This window comes from Puntigrus tetrazona, chromosome 7, assembly GCF_018831695.1.
Source record: "Puntigrus tetrazona isolate hp1 chromosome 7, ASM1883169v1, whole genome shotgun sequence".
Classification (NCBI taxonomy): domain Eukaryota; kingdom Metazoa; phylum Chordata; class Actinopteri; order Cypriniformes; family Cyprinidae; genus Puntigrus; species Puntigrus tetrazona.
In genome coordinates, this window is record NC_056705.1 from 26,504,687 (window position 1) to 26,525,647 (window position 20,961).

The 20,961-nt window shown below is 43.0% G+C and overlaps 1 protein-coding gene across 1 annotated transcript in view; it reads right to left on the reverse strand.

Moving 5' to 3' along the window:
- tshz3b (teashirt zinc finger homeobox 3b) overlaps nt 1–15,307 on the reverse strand; it is a 36,970-nt gene extending 21,663 nt beyond the window's left edge. The window contains exons 1-2 of the mRNA XM_043244595.1: nt 13,340–15,307; nt 12,582–12,948 (exon numbers count right to left, since the gene is read on the reverse strand). Coding sequence (XP_043100530.1) covers nt 12,582–12,621 — 40 coding nt within the window. The 5' untranslated portion in view covers nt 12,622–12,948; nt 13,340–15,307. The remainder of the gene's footprint in view (nt 1–12,581; nt 12,949–13,339) is intronic.
- Nucleotides 15,308–20,961: the final 5,654 nt, after the last annotated feature.

The window sequence follows — 20,961 nt, forward strand, 5'->3', positions numbered from 1 at the left end:
TTACAACATACAGCACAGACGCTCCCTCGTGTTTCACCTAGCATGCGGGAAGAGATGTCGCATTGATGTTTTAAAAATCTTTATTACCATTCTGAGCCAAAACACTGCAGTGGCATGCGCGCCGATTGCTGTGTGAATTCTGAAATTTACAATAAACTTTGATGTGAACGTAACATTTGGGAGAACGCTTTGGTTTAGGAGGTGAGCGCATTGTTCTGGGTCTTATCTATGTACGTGGAGTGAAATGATGGAGAAAGCAAGCGAGGGAGAGACAGACAGAGACAAAAAGACAGGCCCATGGGAGAGCTGCTGCTAGAGGCAACATGACCTCACATTACCTCAGAGACATGTAGGTGCAGGAGACACTGCTGTCTAACCAAGTGAACAGAGACACAGGCACAAACACTCCACACGCCGTGTTACTGCAAATTATTACATGGCCCTCCCGAATGCTTGATTCGGATCGGTCAATGCAGGCATTCTGTGGTCAGAGGTTTTTTGGGATAATGACAGCTAAACTGTGTAATTGTCCGTCTGACTTTACGTTATGCCGGCTTACACCACACAAACAGACATTTACGCACAATGCTGTGCCAGTAATAAAATCGAAAATAGATGAATTACTAAACTTAACAACTACCTTACTAATTATTGATTAATTGATGAGTTTATTGAGGCCAAATTCATAGTTAATGGTTTGTTGATAGATAGATAGATAGATAGATAGATAGATAGATAGATAGATAGATAGATAGATAGATAAAACATAGCATCATGTCACTGACCCGAACTTCCTGCTTTATACAAGTGACTGACCCTGCATAGGTGTCAATAAAGCAGTCCTGAGCTATCCAACACGCGGCCACTCATTATTCTGAACTGCAGGCCTGTCTGTCTCTCACTGTATCTGAATAACATTAGCTGCCTATAAGTGTGTGTGTGTGTGTGTGTGTGTGCACGCGCATTTCAACAGAGACATCTTAAGCTAGAGTTAAAGAAGGCACACCGTGTAGGCCTGAGGCTTTGTGGGAAAGTCGCAGCGCGTACACACACACAGACACACACTCAGAGGCACACAGGAGAGCGAGCGACATGGATTTGAAGAGGAACACTTTTAAGTACGCGTTTGTAGCATTTGCTCGTATCAGAGCGAGGTACTCAACCCTTTCATGTGGTTCCCCTCTCTCTCTCTCTCTCTCACTCTCTCTCTCCCCTCACTCACTCTCATCTCCTCCGCCAGCCCTTTTATTATTTCTCTCCCCTCTCTCTTTCTCCTCCGATCTCTTTTTAATTAATTACAACCTGGTCTAGTGACGGAGAGAGTAAGCTTTATCTTCCTCTGCTCCACTCCCTTACTGTGTCGAGCGAGTGAGACTGAGTTAGAGGGAGAGAGGGAGAGAGAGAGAGAGAGAGAGAGAGAGGACATGCCACACGCCAGTGCTTTCCTCCTGCTCCACTCTCTTCCTCTCTTTCCCTCGTTTTTCCCCTCTTCACTCTCTTCTCAGGCAACCCTGAGCAAGTGCTAGCAAGGGTCATATCTTTTTAATTATCTTTCTTGCCTTTGATTAATTATTCCGTCTGACAATAGCGTGTTTCTAATGCTTTTCACCTGCCTGTCTTGATTGACAGTGCCTCTGTCTGAGTCAAAGCAAACAGCTGCTGCCATGATTGCCTAGCAACCAGGAGGTGATGGATGAGACCCAGAGATGGATGGCCACAATAAATCATGTCTCCTGCTATAAAACTGGAAAAAAGAGAGAGAGGGAGAGCGAGGGAGGGAGAGAGGGGTACTAGGAAGGGGAAGAAATAGAGCATACAAAAACAAAACAACCTATTCTCTCCATCCTGTTCTTGCTTTTCCTCACGCCCCTATGTTTTTTTTTCGTGTGCGCTCTCTCTCTTTCGCTGGAATGGGTTTGAAGCTCTCTTAACAGTTTGACCCAAGCTTTCAACCTCTCTCGGAAGGGTGCAGCTCAAAAGTGGGGTTTGCAGGGGAATATGAAGCCCATAGGGCTTTTTAGATGCAGACCGCTAAAACCAAAACGCTGGAGGAGTTCGTCATAGGGTGGGGCCTGTCATGAGTTGGGACACGTTCTAGGTGCTGGAAAATTCAAGAACAATGCATCCAAGTACACCCACCACGTCCAGCAACGAGCCTGCAAAGCAAAATAATTCATCAAAAGCATTTCAATGCGGCCAAGAGCGCGACGCATCTCACGTCAATGGTCGCGCAGTCCCCTACCGCAACAATGGACAAATATATCAAGCATTGTTGAGCACTCAACTGCCACTGCCAGAGACGACAGGAATCTGACCAGCCCGTGAACTGCAGGCACACAGCGAGAGCGCGCCGTTAACCGAATTATCAGATGCTTATAGATACTGTGAAAATATGATTCGGACAGATCTCATCTTACGGTCACAAAAGGGACGGAGCAAAACATGACAGAAATGTTTTCATTAACGCGGGAGGATCATGTGCGATACGAGCGCTCCGATATGCGTTTCTTTTTCTGCTTTCGTTAAAGGTCGGCTTCATTTCCTGCTAATGAAGCCCAGCTGTTCCCGCTCTTTTCGCGTCCGTGACGACAATGGTCACCTCGTTCCTGAGGGGCTGTCGACAAAACTTTACGACCTCGATGAAAAACGTGTCAGAGCGGGGGGGAGGAAAACAAAAACGTAAAAAAAAAAAAAGGACTCAGGGTTACCCAGGTTACAGGGCCGCGGTGATGACAAACAAAAACACTTTGGATTTTGTTTTCAAGCGCCGCCACCCCTCGTTTTATTTTTGCCCTTTCAGGCGAGAAAAAAACGGGTAGCGAGTGGGTGAATGAGTGAGCAAAAGAGTGCGGCTCCTCTGGTATCTGGTAACGAACAGTGCAAGAGCTCGGCCCATCCATCAGAGGAAGCCCACGTCCTGCTCCGAGCTCTCTCTTGTTCCCTCTCTCTCTCTCTGAGCCCTGCTCAGGTTACAGCTTTACACGGCCAGTCTAAATAATATTCAAAATGATGAATGACATGGCCAGCCTCGTATCCATCATCAATTTCTTTTTTTAAGGAGCATCCATCTTCAGTAATGCTCCTTTGAATCATGGGAAAGCGAAAGAGCTCTGATTCACTCGTGCAGGCCCCTGGAGAGGCAGAAGGAGGGACAGGAGGAGGGAAGAGGGAGGGCAGGGGACGGCGGATTTGGGTTCTGACTGATACCTGACAGCCAGACGTGCGCACGGACGCGGCCTTCGCGCACGTAGGCTAACTTATAAAAGCTACGGCTTTCCCGTGACCTCAAAAAAAGTACGAACTTCTAGAAGTACCGCATAAAATCAAAAGAAAAGGAAAGGCGCGAGCATAAAAACAGAGGGAAAGATTTGAGTGGCATTGTTAGCGGACCTACTGGAGCCGTGTCTCCCCCTCGTTCGTCGTCCCCTCCCCTGGCTGCGCAGACCCCTCGGTGGCGTGGAGGCAGTGGCAATTCTCCGAGGGGGGGACAGCCCCTAACACTGGGCTCCTTGGCAAGGGCCCGTTTGATAAATGACACATGTCATTCTGTCAGGAGAGAAGGGTGGGTCCGTGATGTATGACCATGCTGAGGAGCTGGGGAAATCGACTGTTTGGCATGGAGCGCCTCTCTCTCCCTCTCTAGCTCTCTTTCACTCTCTCTGGTCCTGCTATCCGGGTTCAGGACGGCATCAAAAAAAGGCTGAAGTGTTGTATCTGTGCGTGTGGGAGTCAGAGCCCAGGCTGGCTTTTTCTTTTTTTCTCGTCTGTTGCTCCATCTCGCTTTCTTTCTTTACACTGTTCTTTAAAAAAAAAAAAAAAAAAGAAGAAGAAGAGGAAACAGGCCAAAGAAGAAAAGAAAGGGGGAAAAAACTATGTATGAGAAAGAAACAGACAAGTCCTAAAAAAAAACCTGGCTCCGAGTAGTGCGAGAGGGCAAGGGTATCAATCAAAGTCAAGTTCGGCAACAACGCGACTACTATTTCAAATAAAAACTACATACGGCAGACAAACGACCTCGGCGCAGAAACGAAACCCGAAACGGCTCGCCGACCGACCGACCGAAACTCTCTACTCATCCCTTCCCGTGTCTCCTCAAAGGCAGGCTTCAACTCACCCCTCCTTTACTGTAAAATCGTCTTCTCTTTTTCCTTCCTCTATCTCATGCTCTTTTCTTTTTTAACACACTGGCAGTGGGGGCCTGACATCTGCAGAGTGCATTTAAAGAAAAAAATGTGTCAAGGAAGCGTGATCCCCCTCCTCCTCTCTCTCTCTCTCTCTCTCTCTCTCTCTCTCTTTCATTAGCTCACTGGCAGGGTGGCACTTCTCAAGCTCATTACAGCCAGAGGATTTATGGTGCCGAACCCAATGGCGGAGAAAAGGCATCTGTCAATAATTGCAGGGAGCAGCGCACACACATCTCGAGAAGCTTTGAAATCTCATTAGGTATGCAGTTATCAGGCATAAAGATCAAAAACATTACTCAACTCAGACAGAATCCTACCAAGAAACATTAATTAGCAACAGGCCCGCAGTATAAAATAAAACAGACTTCCTCTCTCTCTCTCTCTCTCTCTCTCTCATGCCTCCCTCACTCTGCCCCTCACACCTGCCTGCCTCTGCCAAGAACCGAAGCGACTAACCCGAGCAGGCGATGCGTACGAATGCATTCAAACGAGGGAACGCACAGGAAGGAAATGCCGGCACACAGGAAAATGCACATCATCGTACGTAAACACTCATATACGTCCGTCGAGGTCGGCCCAGACGCGGGCGAACACACACGCACCGGGGGACTCAGGCGGAGTTAACGACATCTCCAACCCCTGTGTGGCGCGTTTCCCTCGTCTTCCTCTGCCCTCATTAAATAAAACACAACGCGGAGGGAGGAGGGATAATTCCCAGCATCTGAGACTGATCAGGACATGAGAGAGCAGGAGTTTGTGAGCGTTTGAGGGCCGCCCCCTCTCTCTTTCCTCTAGTCGGGGTAGTGAGGAGAGAAGGAGGAAGAGGCCTGTCAGGCCGGAGAAGGATGTCAGAGCTCAGGCTGGCCCTGATTACTAGGGCCCCTCTCTAGCTCTCATTCTCTGCTGCTCTGCCTTTCATCACCGGCACCGCCATCAAAAAGCAGCCTGCATGTCACACACACACACACACACACACTGTGATAAAAAAGCGGCGCAAGACTGATGGCTGTCAGTTTTCAGGCTCGGAGTGAAAGAGGAGGAGGGTGCCGAGACGAGTGGGACAAGACCCTTGCCATTTCTGTGGAGGAATTGCACACACACACACACACACACACACACACACACACACACACAGGGACTCAAGTGACAATCCGAACCAAACCAACAACCAGCCCCCTGCCAAAATCTTTACTGTCTACTCCCTGCCCCCAAACTAACTCTCCCTCTGTGTCATTTTCTCGGCCTCCCTCGGCACGTCCCCATCGCTCTTCGGCATGACAGGGATTACTTGCACTCGCCCATATTTCACTGGACTACACTGGGACTCTCACAGTTGCGTGTAGCAAACACACAAAGAACTACAGTATCGCTCAGAGTGGGACAGAGCAGGAAGGCGGGACGACTCGAGCAGACGGAAAGAGCGCGGGCCGGATGATTCATTAGTACTGTGATACTCAGTGCCACCTCTGTGCAAGGCTAAGCTAATATCCCACACAGTACCGGGCAGGGTAAAAATAACCATCTACCACAGCCAGACGCACAGATCCCAGAAACCCTCTTCATTTCCTGTCTCCTCCCAGATCCCCCCACCGGAAGAGGTGTGGGCCACGGTAGCAGCAAATCATGCAGCGCTCCTGAGAATCTTGACCAATCGCCAGGGTGAAACAACAAGTAGACCGGGAGGTGTATTCTGGGTATCACAGCGTAATCGTCAGGATCCAGTGTTCATTGTTGATCGGTAAAACAAACAAGAATGAGCTAGATGAGCATGAGGATCTGATCAACACTTCTGCGGTACGTTCTCTTCGTGGGAACTGCTTTTGTAAGACATGCTCAACCATTACGGCGCATGTACTTCCAATTCTCTCGACGACAGGGGAAATCGTCAACAAAGTACACCGCACAACCGTCTGAACTAAAACTATTTCAACTTTTCATCAAATCGAAACACGCAGAAACTTTCAAGGGGGACGTAAACATTTAGACATGTTTATTTGTCTTGTACTTTTTGACGTGTAAATGGCAGATAAGCTACTCAAAATGTTTAGTTTAAATGTCACTAACAACGCTTAATTTATTTTCAATTTGTGTGGCTTTCTCAACTGCGAGAGAAAAAAAGAAAAGAAAAGAAATCAGACTAGTCAAAACTGGAATGATGCACTTTTTTTCATTTTACTCTTCAAAACATAAACAGATTCATGTTTAAGCGGACTAAAATGACAACGCATCATAAAGCCATAAGCCAGGGAGTAAATTTAAACAATGTGTGAAATTTAACAAACGCTAAAGTCATGATAGACGCTAATCTATTTATATTTTATTGTCCAGAGAATTCCGCACAGCGGGTTATTTCAAATCACATATCTTAACAGTGTTTAGAAGTTTGCGTTACTGTGTAAAAATGAATCCATTGCATTAAGATAAAAAAAAACGTGTTTTAGCATAGGGCTGAAATAGCACAATTATACTAAATTAAATGTATAATAAAAAATTGTTAGTAAAATAGGGATTCGCATTTGTGCACAGAAAATCTCCATCAACAAACGTTACTTTAAATTAGTGAAAAACACATCTAAAAAAATAAACAGATAATGCAATGTAATGTATAACAATGTACTTATAATACAAGCATTTTATATTTTGCAAAACAGTATAGACTAGCAGCAGGCTAGCGATTACTGTCAGCACTTAACTTCAAACTTAAAATGCACACATGTGCCTGCATTTAGGTCAATCACACTTAAGCAAAAAAGAAAGGGAGTGAAAGTCTGTTGATCAAAACAATATTTACTTTTAAACCGTGCAAGGCCTTAAGTGTTACATTTTTCACTCCTACTGATTTACTAAATATAACAAATGTCCCTTGCATCACTTAATTACAGAAAAAGAACATTACTGTTTAGATTACGGTCAATATGGTCAGAAAAGTAATTGTGTACGTATGCAAAAAAAGAAAAAAAAATGGATTTCAACTGCCCCGCTGCTTTCAAACTCTAAAATCACTGTATGTTGCAATCTTTATATTACAGGCATTTTTGCAAACAGCCTGTAGCATAACTGCTGGATGAGAGCAGTGGCCAAGATGCAGAATCCCTGACCAACCGGTGATTCAAATACATAACTAAATAAAAAAACCATCTATAAATAAATCAATTGTCAATATAGTTGGTAGCTGTAGTGTGTGTAAAAAGCGAGTCGCGAATCGCCCTGCACTCTCATTAACCCTGCTGCAGTCACCGTTCATCGTCATATCTCCACCAAACAATCTCTGGAAAACAAGGGATGAAAGAAAGGAAGAGTGAAAGAGAAACAGAGAAGGGGAGAGAGAGAAAGGGAGATAGTAAGGGGGTAGAAAGGGGGAAAAATGAGGGAAGGATGCAGCCTTGTGAGCCAATTTAAGAAATAAGTGCTGATGCATCAGCTATTGACTGTGTGAACGCTCCTGATAACGCTCAAGGCGAAACTGTGAGGGAAATGACAGCATCAACCGCCTGCAATAAACTGCAGCCCGCGAGACCAAGGGAGCCCTAATTGACAGCTGTCAAGCTAATGGGAGCCATGACGGAAGATTCGGGAAAAAAATTCTGTTTATCAACCATCAACCCTGGTGTGGATCCACAGGGAGGAGAACTTGCCCTCCCCCTCTCTCTCTCTCTCTCTCTCTATCTCTCTCGCTCTGTTTGGCTGTTAGGTTATTCAGCTTTTTCCCTTAACCCCCATCCTTCTTTCCTTCGTTCTTTCTCTCTCTTTCTCCTCATTCCTGTGCTTTTTCCCCGCCTCTTCTGCTCTTAACCCTTCTCATTGTTGCTCACTTCTTGCGGTGAAAAAGGCGGAGGACAGCCATAACTAATCATAGTGTCAGTTGGCTGCCTGGGAGCGCAGGGTTTGGGCCAGAGCAATGTGAGGAGGACGAAGACTCAGGCCCCATAATCCACACACACACACACACACACACACACACACTGCTGAAGGGACACCTACACAGGGCCAAATGCTGTCCTCTGTCCAGCCACTGTATAAATAAACGCGAGGAAAAATCTGCGACTACAACAACTCATAATTTCAGTGTAATGATATATCAAACCGGCAAAGTAAAAAGCTGCTCCCTCTCCTACTAAAATGACCATCTAGCTAAAACCAAATGTTGCATCCATACCGCTGTCAGATAAGGAAAACCGATACAGAAATACTCAAATCCCTATAAAAGAGCTGCGGATAATATTTAATTAGATCTGTTAGATTTGAAGATTTTACTCTCGCGATTATTACACGCATAACATTTAGATTAAAATTCTATCCGTCTGGATGTGCATTAGTATGCACACTTTTGATTAATAATTTTGTGAATTAAATAATTGTATATATTAAACAAAAAAAAAAGAACCCATCCATTTGAGCAGCAAAATGTAATTCTGGACAGTGGTGTACATGACATAATTTTCTTTTTTCTTAATAATGCATATGATTATCATGACTAGGTTTTAATAAGGATAATTAACATAATCAAGTCACCATGATGTTTCATTATAATTTGAGTAATTAAATTGCAGCAGGGGAAGGAAAAAAAAATTAAAAAATCTTCAACCAAAGTGGATAACTCTTAATTTGCAAAGAACTCAAAAGACGTTGCACGTACAGAGAAAATAAAACTTGAAAACTTCAACGCCGCCAACCATTATAACATTCTTTCGGAGATTTTCGTCTACGCTAATCATAATTAACCCTACGTGTTCCATATGAGCATAAGTGTGGGTGATGATTACGTGCATGTGACCGTATTTATGAGCCCACCGGTGTTCCCCGTATGATCTCACGTATCCGACGCTCCACACCCTCGCCGGAACAGGCTTTGAGTTTGATTAATCATTGCTCCCCGTCCGCAATCAATCAAACGCACACGAAATCACAGAAATCAGCTCCTTTCCCCAACTGCAATCCATCTCGGCGCAGCCTCCGTTACATTCGTCACAACCCAAATATTTTTATAAATCATATTTAGCCGCTCTAAACACAATGCTGAGAGTTAGCATTCATCCCAACGCAGACGAGATAAACTAACTTTAAACAGGCTATGAGCGCTATCGTAATGACCGATATCAACGTCATCTGTCTTCATGCATCAAATCCGCGCGGTTCAAACGCGCGTACCGAGATTACGTTTCGCCAAGCTAAGAGCAGGGGCCGACACGTCTACACGGGGACCGCGAGTTTCGACGCTCAGGTATCGAGGGCACGTGGACGTTTCCGTCGACGCTGTGCTTTAGTAGCTAACTTTGATATTTAAAAAAACGAGACGGACAAAGAGATGGCTGGGGGAAAAAAAAAAAAAGTTTGATGTTCTCTTCGACTCCCCAAAACAATTGATATGTTTGGTCTGGCAAAAGCTTTGAAGCCTGTGAACAAAAACACGGTGTGTACGCTGCATTGCCTGCGTCTGAATGGGTGGTTTTTTTTTTTTTTTGGCGGGGGGTGAATCACCCTCGCTAGACAGAGAGTGCTGTGTCTGTCTGTTAAAAAAGAAAGATAAAGTAGACTGAACAAATGGATAGCAGGCAGTTTTCCCCACTATAAAAATAAATAAATAAAAAAATCACAACAAAGGTGCGCACGAGTCCGTGACGCACTTCCACCCCGTTCCTTTCACAACATGATTTTTCAGCCCCTTTTGATTCTGTTTTGTCACCTTGCCACTATTATTGCTCTTAGTCTCTTGACCATTAAAAGCGCTCTATTCCAGCCAACATGATTACCCAGGTACCCCGGCCCATTTGTCACCTGCAGCAGCAAATTGAGTTAGTGCACCAACTAAAGGCATGGAGGACTGTGTAATATCAACTTGATTACATCAAACTAGCTGCAAACCTAATTGGGCTGGATGACAGTGTGCGGAGCTTGTCATCTCCAATCATTAGGCCTGTCAGGAATCCATCAGCTTTACAGCTAATTAGGTGAACACTAATGAAGCTGGCAAAACAACTTTTCTTTTTCTACGGCTGAGCGGGCCTTCCAGACTCGGTGGGAGGAGGGAGGTGTAGGGAGAGACAGAACGAGGGAGCGAGAAAGAGAGAGACAGAAAATGTGAGGGAGGGCGAAATTTTCTCATGCAAAGCTCAAGGTTGCAGGGGACTGGATTTCCCAAAGTTCCTAATCAAGGCCCATCATCTGCCATCTTTCCTTTGCTCTTTCCATCACGACGGCGCAATCAATTTGTCATCACTCTTTGTATGCCACAGTGCAGTCGTCAACCTTATAACTTGCAGCTGTGAGGGCTGCTGGGAGGGAGGGAGGGATGGAGTGAGAAGAAGAGAGAGAGAGAGAGAGAGACGGAGAGGAGGGGCATTGGTTTGAAGAAAGGAGAGAGGGAGTTAAAAAAAAAAAAAAAAATATCACAGGAAGTTGCCTCGTCTAAAGAGAGAAAAAAAAGGCTCTCAGCCTGCTCTTGTATTTGTCTTCATCCGCTCATCAAAGGCATAAATGCCTGATTTTTTCTCTCTCTCACTCGTCTGAAATGAGAAGCCTCTCAGTCACCCTTGTTCCCCTCCTCCCTCCTTCCCTCTACCTCTGCGTGTCCATTAGGCAAAAGCATTTTGATAAAGTAAAGCACAAGCCTATCGTATTGGGAGAGGAGAGGAGAGGAGGGGGGACAAAATGAGAGCACTCACTCTGCCAACTTCTGATTGACCATTAGAGCTATTGATGAATGTGGCTGTCAAAGGAGAGACAATTAAATCAAATATGAAACAAAGTTGCTTTGACGGGTCAGACTGATGGAGCAAACCATTCTTCCGTCTCCAGATTAGGTTATTAGTTTTGTGTATGTGTGTGCGTGCGTGTTTTTCTAGGACTCTAGGTGTGCCCTCTATTGGACCGTTCATGAGCGTATGGTACTCCAGTGATATTTGTATGCGTGCAAAAGACTCAGCGCCGATCAAACGGCACGGATCCGTCCCGTACGACTATAACCGTATGCAACTGTTGAATCCGATTGCCAATGGTCTGCCTGTTTTTATTTAGACAGGATCTTCACCTGAAAAAGTTTAGGCGGTAAATATTTAGCCGTCTATCGTACACTAACAGTCTGCAATTCCTCCATGAATAAACAAAGACTTCTAGTGTCTCCGAGCAAAGTTTAGACAAGGATTCGAAAATCACAAGATGTACGTATTCTAGTTTTTATCACAACAGCGACCGCTTTAAAAAGGCAACGTAGGCCTGAAAAGACATTAGCACGGTTAAGCTTCTATTTTTTGCTTCTTTACATCATTTTCCCCTGTTACAAATTTGTCAACTAACAATCAAAATGTCATAAGGTATTCCATAACGGGTTATTTTTAGACAGTCCGTTAAAAATGAAGCAAAGGAGTTTTTTTTTTTAGATGTCGCCCATCGCTATTCCGGCGGTCTGTGTTTTTCGTGTTCCTCGTGTTAGTGGTCTTTGAGCAGCGGAAGTAAATGTGGCCTTGTGCCCGGCCTGTGTGAAAAAAAAAAAAGTGGAAAAGCGGCAATTAAAGATGTTTTTAATGGGCGGTTGTCAGAGCAGACGTGACGTCACGGGGTTGTGGCGTTGCCATGGCGAGTGATTTATTGATGTTTATCAGGAATGAATAGATCAAAGAGCAGCCGGATGACAGGCGATCAATCAGCCGTCAAATCAAAGATGGCAATTGTCCATTAAAGGCTCTTCTCAGACCCCTCGTGCGTCGGCTACAAAATAACCTTTGAGTCTTTTCCAGAAACGGAGGAGGGATGAAAATTTAATAAAAGAATAAAGTTGGCTTTTTTGTGATCAAATGTTTTCGCGCAAAAAGCCCAAAAACAACGAAGGCGAGCATCAAAGGGAGTCATGACAGTCAGCTGACACCCAAGCCCTTTTTTCCTGCGCTTCTTTATAGATCTCTAATTCATGGAGTCAATATCTACGCCCTACGAGGAAAGAGAGCGGTGTAAAAAAAAAAGAAAAAGAGAGAGAACAATCAAAAGACTTACAGTCGACTCAGCTCCGGCTGCACGAGGACCGGCCAAAGTACGAAAACTGCGCGAGTAAAATAGCGTGTATTCACGGGGATAAAGTTAAACATTGCTATTCTTACACAGCCAGCCGACTGCTGCGCTTAAACGAATTGTGGCCTTAAACGATCTCCTGATCGTACGTGACAAACTTAATAAAAAGACAACCTTTATGAAAAAATAAATAAAAAAAAAAAAACTTTTTCGTATACACCGGTATCATTTCGCTAAGTAAAGGAGCAGTGGATAATTCCAGATCGTTTCGCACACGCGCGCACACACACAGACACACACACACACACACACGTTCGGCGTTGCTATGAAAATAGCGCAAAAATAAAAACTAAAAATACAGAGGTGAAGAAGAGCAATGAAGAAGAAGAGCCGTACCTGCCGAGCGCCGGGGCGCTTGCTGTTTCCTCCGCGGCATGTTTCTCTTTCAGGGTTTTTTTTTTTTTTTTTTTTTTCAGGAGCCCCTGAGATCCCGAGAGCTGCTCCGCTTCTGCTCTGATACACGGCACCTGGGGCGCTTTCACACGCCTGACATGTATCGGCAGTTTTCAAACCCAAAAATCAGACGGCAAGATCTGAGGAGGATGAAGACGAAGCGGGATTTTCCCCCTCTTTCCTCTTTCTCTTTCCCCCCGCGCGTCTTTTTGGATGTGACGGAGAGTCGAGCCGTTACGGTGGGGAGGAAAACCGCTCGTGCCTCAGTGCGATTCTCACTCACTCCGCGCTGGAAGCTGCAACAGGCAAGCTTAAAGGAAAACGAAATGATCGCGTCACTCAAAGTCGGCAAACAGAGGCAAACATCAAGCACTGTCATATTAACTCCTTCCATCTCGAATGGGTTAGCTAGCTCATGTCATGTGGGTAGGCATATGTCTCTCTCTCTCTCTCTCTCTCTCTCTCTCTCTCTCTCTCTCTCTCTCTCCCTACCGCAGCCAACCCCGATGCACTCTAATAGTAAAAGTAGCAGCTCACAAACACAACACTATAGAAATGCAACGATTGACACTTACATAGGTGTGCATCAGATCGACAGGCTGAGTTAACGTTTTTGTTCAAGCGTAAAAACGCGTGCAAAGGCAAGCAAGCGGTCGCCTTTATTAATGGTTCGCGAGGGAAAAGAGCAAAGCTTTACTTACTCGGTCGCTTGAATAAACGTGTTATCCATGAGGAATCCGCGCCGAGTAATCGCACACAATTGGAAAAGCCAAAAAAAAAAAAAAAAAAAGAAAAAAATCGCGTAGCTGTCGCCGATAGCTTTCTGTGAAAATCCCAAAGACTCCAAGTGCCCGCCGCCTTTCAAACGTCCATCTCTTTTATGATAAACAAACCGGGGTAGAGACAAAAAGCTCGAAGGAGGAGATGGACGGACTTGTCGCCCGCGCGCTGCCTCGTTTGCTTATTTTGTCCGCGCGCGTCGGGAATCCGCCGAGAGAATCGATGCGATAGGTGTTTGATTGGGTATTCCTGCTCGTAATAACGCACATCAGAAGGAGGGGATGGACTCGGGCTGCGCCTCAGCTGCTGCTGCTGCGAGAGCATGGATCACCGAGCTACTGCCAAACACTTTCTTGGCCGCTAATAGCACTTTTTTCAGCCTTCTTTGTGGGGCTCGTAGCAGGTATTTAAAAAACAGCGACGGGCGAAGCAGACGCGTCTTCCTCTCGCGCTCTCCAGTAATGTCACTTTCGAAAATCCGCTATCAAACGCTTTCTTCACAGAATGGACTTTTTAAGACGGTAAGATCAACATTTTCCAGATATGTCCATCATCACGGAACCTACTACTAGACACACACATATATATATATACATAAAAAAAGTGTTACGAAGAGAGAGGTTTTTCTTTTTCGTTTTTGCAAACGCAAAGTGTGAACTCGCACTGGAGAAAAGGGCGAAGTTGTCCGGATTGGATGAGAGGGGGGAGATAGGAACTGTGTCCTCTCTGTTTACTAGCTGAGGGTGAGTTGTCAAGACACTGCCTCTTCCGCTGAAGTCCGCGTCTTCGCCTCGCGACCGTGCCGTCTCCTCTCACGCCTGACCGCGAAGGGGAACCGCGTCGAGCCCTCGGAAAGGGGGGGGGGCGACCGGGAGCCGCGGCGTTCAATAAAACCAGAATGTCCGGGATCGCTTCGGTGTCCGCGCGCCGAGCTCACATGGGCAGATTGAAAGGGAAGAGCGGTCTTTCGCTGATCCGGGATGTTTTTGCCCGATCTCACTCACTCGTGTGTGCATGCCGTTAGATCCGCCCAAGCATCTGTCCGTCTAACCATTGGCGCATCCATCAGTGTCACACACACACACACATGCTCGCGCGCGCGCACGTACACACACAGACACACACACGCCGCGCGGAGTCGCTTTAACTACGGGCAGCTTCTCCTCTTCTTTAAACGACCGATAAAGCAAGATTAGAGTGTTTAGTGGGGGGACGTTATATCCTTAAAGAAATATAATAACGCATTATCAAATCGCTGGAGCCGAATGGCGCGTCGGGAAGCTGCATCGAGTACGTGCCTGACGATTTATTTTCAAACTTTAGTGGATTAATGCTTCTCTCTTGTTACTCGCAAGTTAGCCTACATTATTGCCGATACTAATATTAATAACTTACTGGCGAGCGACGGCGGCGCGTAATCGTTTAAAAATGTAAAATCAATTCTGAAGGGTTTTCTTAAAGTAACTCGAACAAGTTGGTTTTTGCTCTTTACTTTGTTATCATTAACGCCGTTAATTCATTTTATAATATTTCGGACTTTTTGAAGGTTGTGAAGTCTGAGCGAGGCGAATGCATTTCGCTTTGCATTGACGTGAATTATGTGCTTTATACTACTGCTTGGAAAAAAAAAATATCCTGTTTATTTTGTACGGCCATATTTCACCGATTGCCTCAGTGCACAAGCATGGGACCGCTAGAGAGGCTGCTTTGATTATATCATTAAAGTTTCTTGAGAACCGCGAATTTAATTTGACTCGGTCTACTGAAAGTTGCGTTGTCCGTAAAAGTAAAATAAGCACAGAGTAATAAACTGGAGAAATGAGGATACGGCTGTCTCTCAGACTTTTGAAACAGGTAAAAACTCCCCCTCAGATGTTTAGAGTGTAGGTAAATGCAGATATCTGAATTGAAAAATATATAAATACAATTAGCGGAGAAGGGGAAATTGCATCTGTGTAATAATAACTAAAGTCATTTACTGAATGTGAGCGCGCGTGGAACAGCTGCGTGAGTGTATGATCGTGAGCGCGCAGCTCATTGTATCCGCCCCCTTTTTATGTGCTTATCCTAAAATCCCAAAAATGTACTATTTTTAATTGCATCGACTTAGGAAGTTTCACAGTGTTATTTCTGTCAAAAATGACAGCACTGACCGTGACTGTGCTCAGTTATCCAAAGAGAAGAAAAGGTACGTCATTGTCTGTTTCACTTTATTTTCTGTGGCTTTTTTCCATGTGTGTATCCTTCATGCGTTTAATAGTATCTTTTGTCTGTATCCTCTGTCTGTTAAAACTCTTAAAATATCAAATAACCAGTTTTTAACGTCAAAATTAGAGACGTCTGTTTAACTTGAAACAGGCCTAACAAACCTTTGCAGCTTTAAAAGTCTGTTTTTACTTAGACGTTATTATAAATATTGGTGTTATTAATTTTAGCATTAGTATTAAAATATTAGCCTTCCATATTTTTGAAATAATCAGGCTGGTGATTTATTGTTGAGTGCCATTATCAGAGTTTCTAAGACTGTAAATGAACTTAGACATCGTTCTTAAAAAAACTTGAGATAAACTTTATACTTTAACGAGTCCCACACTATTAAATTACGCTTATCTTCATTTCTGTGAACGTTTGTTTCATTTTGTTTTATAATTACAGCAGGCATTTCTGCCACTATTTATAGAGATAGAGAGAGAAAGAATATTTGTATCATAAACAATGAGTTATTTAGCACCACTTGGAGGCTCGTTTTAATTGCCACGTTCGCTGAAGACAACAGGAACGCTAATATGTTTTATTTGCCGCAACAGCGTGGCTTATGGTGGTTTTGTTAAACATTCCTGGTTAATAAACCGCTTTTAGTTAACTTTAAAGAAGGAACTTTTCATTGCATTAAATCTCCAGTCGAGTGTGAAGAAATAAATGCAAGTGCAACCTGAGCAAGAACACACGCTGTGAAAATATCGTCTAATATATATATATATATATATATATATATATATATATATATATATATATATATATATATATATATATATATATATATATATGAAGTAGGTAAACTTTGAAATTCAGAAAAAAAGAAAATAGCACCACGTCATAGTACGGGGGATTTAAAAAAAAAAAAAAAAAGTATAAAATGTGCATTTTTTCTTTTCCTCCGCGTATTAGAGCAGCTCTCACGAGCCGCAGAGATTTCGAGAGTTCGTTCTTACCTTTAAACTGAGAGCAAAGTCTGAAACAGCCCCAGTGGATACGAGCCATTAAAGCTGGAGCAGCATTACCCCAACACGACTTTAATCTTAAACCTATATTTATCCTATACGTTTTATAGTCTAAACTGATACTTTATTGGAAAGTTTAGCCTATTTTAATTACACAGATGTCTAAATACGGGAGATTAATGAATTTAATTTCTCCATGCTAATCCAGATTTCAGCCTCAGCCCTAACGTTTCTCTCAGCCCGGTTTCCAAAAGTGTCCGACTCGAGCACGAAATTAGAGAAAGAGCAAGTGAACGTGGGGAGGACAAAGTGCTGTGTTTATTGCGTCCTGTTTTACAGGCATTTTTTTTTCTTTTTCTACATTCTATCTGGAGTTAGCAAAAAAAAAAGGAGAGAAAGAAAAAGTGGCAAAAGAGAAACGCACTGAATTTAATCTAAAGCAATCACTGCCATACACGTAAAGCCGAGCAGTGAAGACTCACGCAGTGTTTCATTTCAGGGTTTTTACGCAAAAAGAAAAAATAAAAATAGCGAGAGGAAATAAAAACGTCAGCGGCGTGTAACGGCTTCAATCGTTTCAGCCCTAAAGTTGCGGGAATAATTATTAAAACCGCATCGGCTGATTCGACGTTGATCGCCTCGTTGTAGCACGCAAGCAAAAAGTTCTACATAATTCCAGACGCTTTCCAGTTTAACACCTGTTTTCCATTTTTGTGATTTCTCTCTGTACACAAACCGACACGACGCGGATCTACAGGAGGGATCGCAGTTCAACCAGTATCTCAGGACGATCACAGAAAGCAGTGCCAAGTAACTAACCTGACAGACCATAGAGGACCGTGATGTTACGTACAATCCAGACTGAGTCCTTGTAGTTATTTTGACTGACTAACTAGTAATTTAAATGAACATTTAGTTATCCCTTAAGCGACATCATTAAGTTTAAGGCGTTTTACGTGAAGGCAGAATAGCCGGATTTTGTTGTTTCGGGTGTCCAGGTTTAACCTACTTTAAAATTCCATTAATTCATTCTATTTTTTTTAAAGCTACGGTTTAATTATCACGTGCGATTTTTATTCATTTATGTTTTATTTATTAACGCGTCGCGTACTAGAAATGAATCGTCGGAGAAGGATTCTGTGGCCTGTGCTACTGATCATTTATCCCGTCATCATACTGACTAGAGCAGGTTTATATGGAGCGCATGCGATCCTCATATGAGTGGAGAGCTTTAGATATCAGTCAGAGGATGAGGGGTGAAGTCAAAGTTGAAGTTGAGGCTTATCGGCCAAGTAAGACCCCTCTAACCTGAGCTGCTCTCAACATTAAACACAACGCAATGCGATATACGAAATAATTAAAATACGCCATTATAATATATCACAGCACAACACACACAGGTTAGGCCCGGGGGAGCAGCAGGCACTCATTGTTTCAAGGAACATATCTTATGAATAAAGGTTAATATCCGCTGACACCACCCATGAGACTAAGAGACCCAGCTGTGCTATAGGCCGGGGTCTGTCTGATCCGTTGTCTGATCGGCCACGACCCACATAGAACAAGCTCAGCTTGGTACCCGGCTCATTTTTTTTGTGGAGTGAAGAGGGCAAGTGTCTTTACCGTCACGTCCTCAGTCTCTAAAAAAACAATAGCTAGGACTAGATCCTGGCAAGCTATAAAAAGCATGTGTCGTAATTAGAACTAGAGAAGATTTCCCGCTTCTGGAGCTCACGCTCTCCTGCACCGAGCATCTTCACGGCACACTTGTTCCTAGTAGTGTGTGTAAAGAGGCTAGGCATCAGAGAAATCTCCTCAAGAGAGGCAAAACATTTACTCAGTAACAGCCAGCAAATGCCTGTATTATATATAGCAGATTCTATATCAGACACAATACTTAGCTTTTCATACCGTTTGCTTTCTGTATTGCAACACTCTTATTGAAAACGAATCGGGATGATTAATTGTGTGTGTGTGTGTGTTGGTTCATGTGGTTTATGGGGACACACATTTGTTTAATGACATGTATATGACAGAGGTATCAAAGTTTGAGGTTAGTTTATGAGGACACTGCTGATGTTCCCATAATTCAAAAGGCTTAAAAACATACTAAATGGTGATTTTTTTCGAAAATTAAAAATTGTAAAGTTTACTGTAAGGGAAAGGTGTAGGGCAATAGCTCGTACGGTTTTTACTGTAAAAACTATTAGTCCTATGAAGAGTCCTCATAAACCACAAAAAACAACGTGTGTGTGTGTGTGTGTGTGTGTGTGTGTGTGAAAAATAAGAATTAAAGACACATCAAAACTAGAATAATCACTATGTAACAGTGCAATAAAAAATACTCTTTCTCTGTCTCTCCAAAAAAAAAAAAAAAAAAAAAAAAAAAATATATATATATATATATATATATATATATATATATTTTATTTTTTTTTTTTTCTTATTTTATTTTGCTTACTAATGCAGTCTATATGTAGATATGTATAGGATAATGCACCGTAAAAAATAAACATGTGCCTCCTTAGATTTTGAACGCAAAAGAAAGCATGGTGTTTTACAGTATTCTGCAGTATTATTGTAGGTAAAAAAAAAAAACAAAACGTTTGTCTAAATTTGAAGAATCGGCATCATGCACGCTGTGTTTGTGTGCGCATATCGTAACAACGGCACATTTCAGACTGGTTCACCATGCATCTAGTTTGGCTCACGATTGTTGTTGAGCCCAGAAAGTTAAAGTGCTCTCAGAGGAAGAAAAGGACTGCTGGCCTCTTCAGAGAGCCACAATATTTCCTCTGCCTCTTACCGCTGATGTGTGTCTCATACTCTGGTATGTCCTTCTTCCTCAGAAGAGGAACCTTAAGTGTTGGGGGCTGCTCTTTTGTCTCTCTCTCTTTCTCTGACTCCTTCTCTCTCTCTGGGTGTGCTAGCTTGCAGGGTTGAGAGGGCAAGTGCTGACCAGCCCTCTTTCTCTGCCTGTTACTAGGTCATGGAGCGCCCCCCTTCCCGCACTCATACCTCTTTCTCCGGCACCTTCCCATCCTCTGCCACCAGGGAGAGGGTAATTTAAGCCCTGCTTGATATATCCAATTCATCACTGTCCCACAGACCCGCTTCAAAATTAAAGTCTGATCTACAAAGTTAAAGCAGGTTGAGATAAAAATTGGCATAGGTCAGAGAAGGAGGGAGCAGTCAAAACACGTGGTGCTTTTTCATCTCTTTTGATTTATGCTTTCAAGGAGAGCAGCAGAAAAATTAAAACATTACCCACTTCTATCAGCCGTGTGGCTCATGTTGTGGTCATCAAAGCCAAAAGTGTAGCATTAGGTGCAGGTTAGAGGAATCTTTTGTAGAAATGTTACTTCAGAGGTTTAATGTTAAGGTCCACAATAAAGGAAAGATATATTTGCAAAAAAATTAGTTTAGAATTATTTTTCACCCAAAATTTCAATTGTAATTTGTTTACCCTCGTTTCTGTCTTTCTTCTTTAAAATTTTTTAGTAATATCTACTTTTTATGTCCACGCAGCGAAACCTTCTTCAAACTATCTTTTGTGTTTAGCCATGCAGGTACGAATCAATGTGAGTAAATGAGGACAAAATCGATATTTTTTAGCTAAAAAAAAGAATTCTGGTTTATATTTGCTTTTCAAAAAGTAATGCCATTTTCAAGAAGAGGTTTCATTTCATTCTAAAAAATGACCTGTGGTGGAATCAAGTAAAAATTGTTCCCCCCGAAGAAAGTTGTTAAATTTATGTTTTAGTCTAAAAGTATTTTCTTTTTTAATTTTATTATTATGATTAGAATTTTTTAAAAATGCATTGTTTTTAATTTTACATGAAATTATGAATTATTAATTCGCAATTAGGCTGTAATTACATTTTGGGTCACATGCACGCAAGTCACTCCTTTACACAATTTCTTTTTAATGCAGAAATGAAAACTTTCTCAACACAAAACTGTATTAAACGCACTGTACGTATGAATATTCAAATAAAAAGGCAGAACATGATTAACAAGTAGACCATTACAGTCTATTCTTCTTTTTTTTAAAAAATCCACAACAATCAGGCTACATATCAAAGAACTCAGTTTAAATGACATGTTTAAGCTCAATAGTTTCCTCAGTATTGACCGTATGCAGTGTTTTGATCTTGAAAGCTCTTTCTGCAGATTATCGTTGTCGAAACAGGCAGCGATTGAAGCTTCTGAGTGAGATAAAGATTTGCGATGTGCGTTTGTGCTGAAGATCTATGATGGGTGACCGTGATTACACAACGAACGAGCAGATGTGGGTGAAGAGCTTGATTGTGACTGAATGT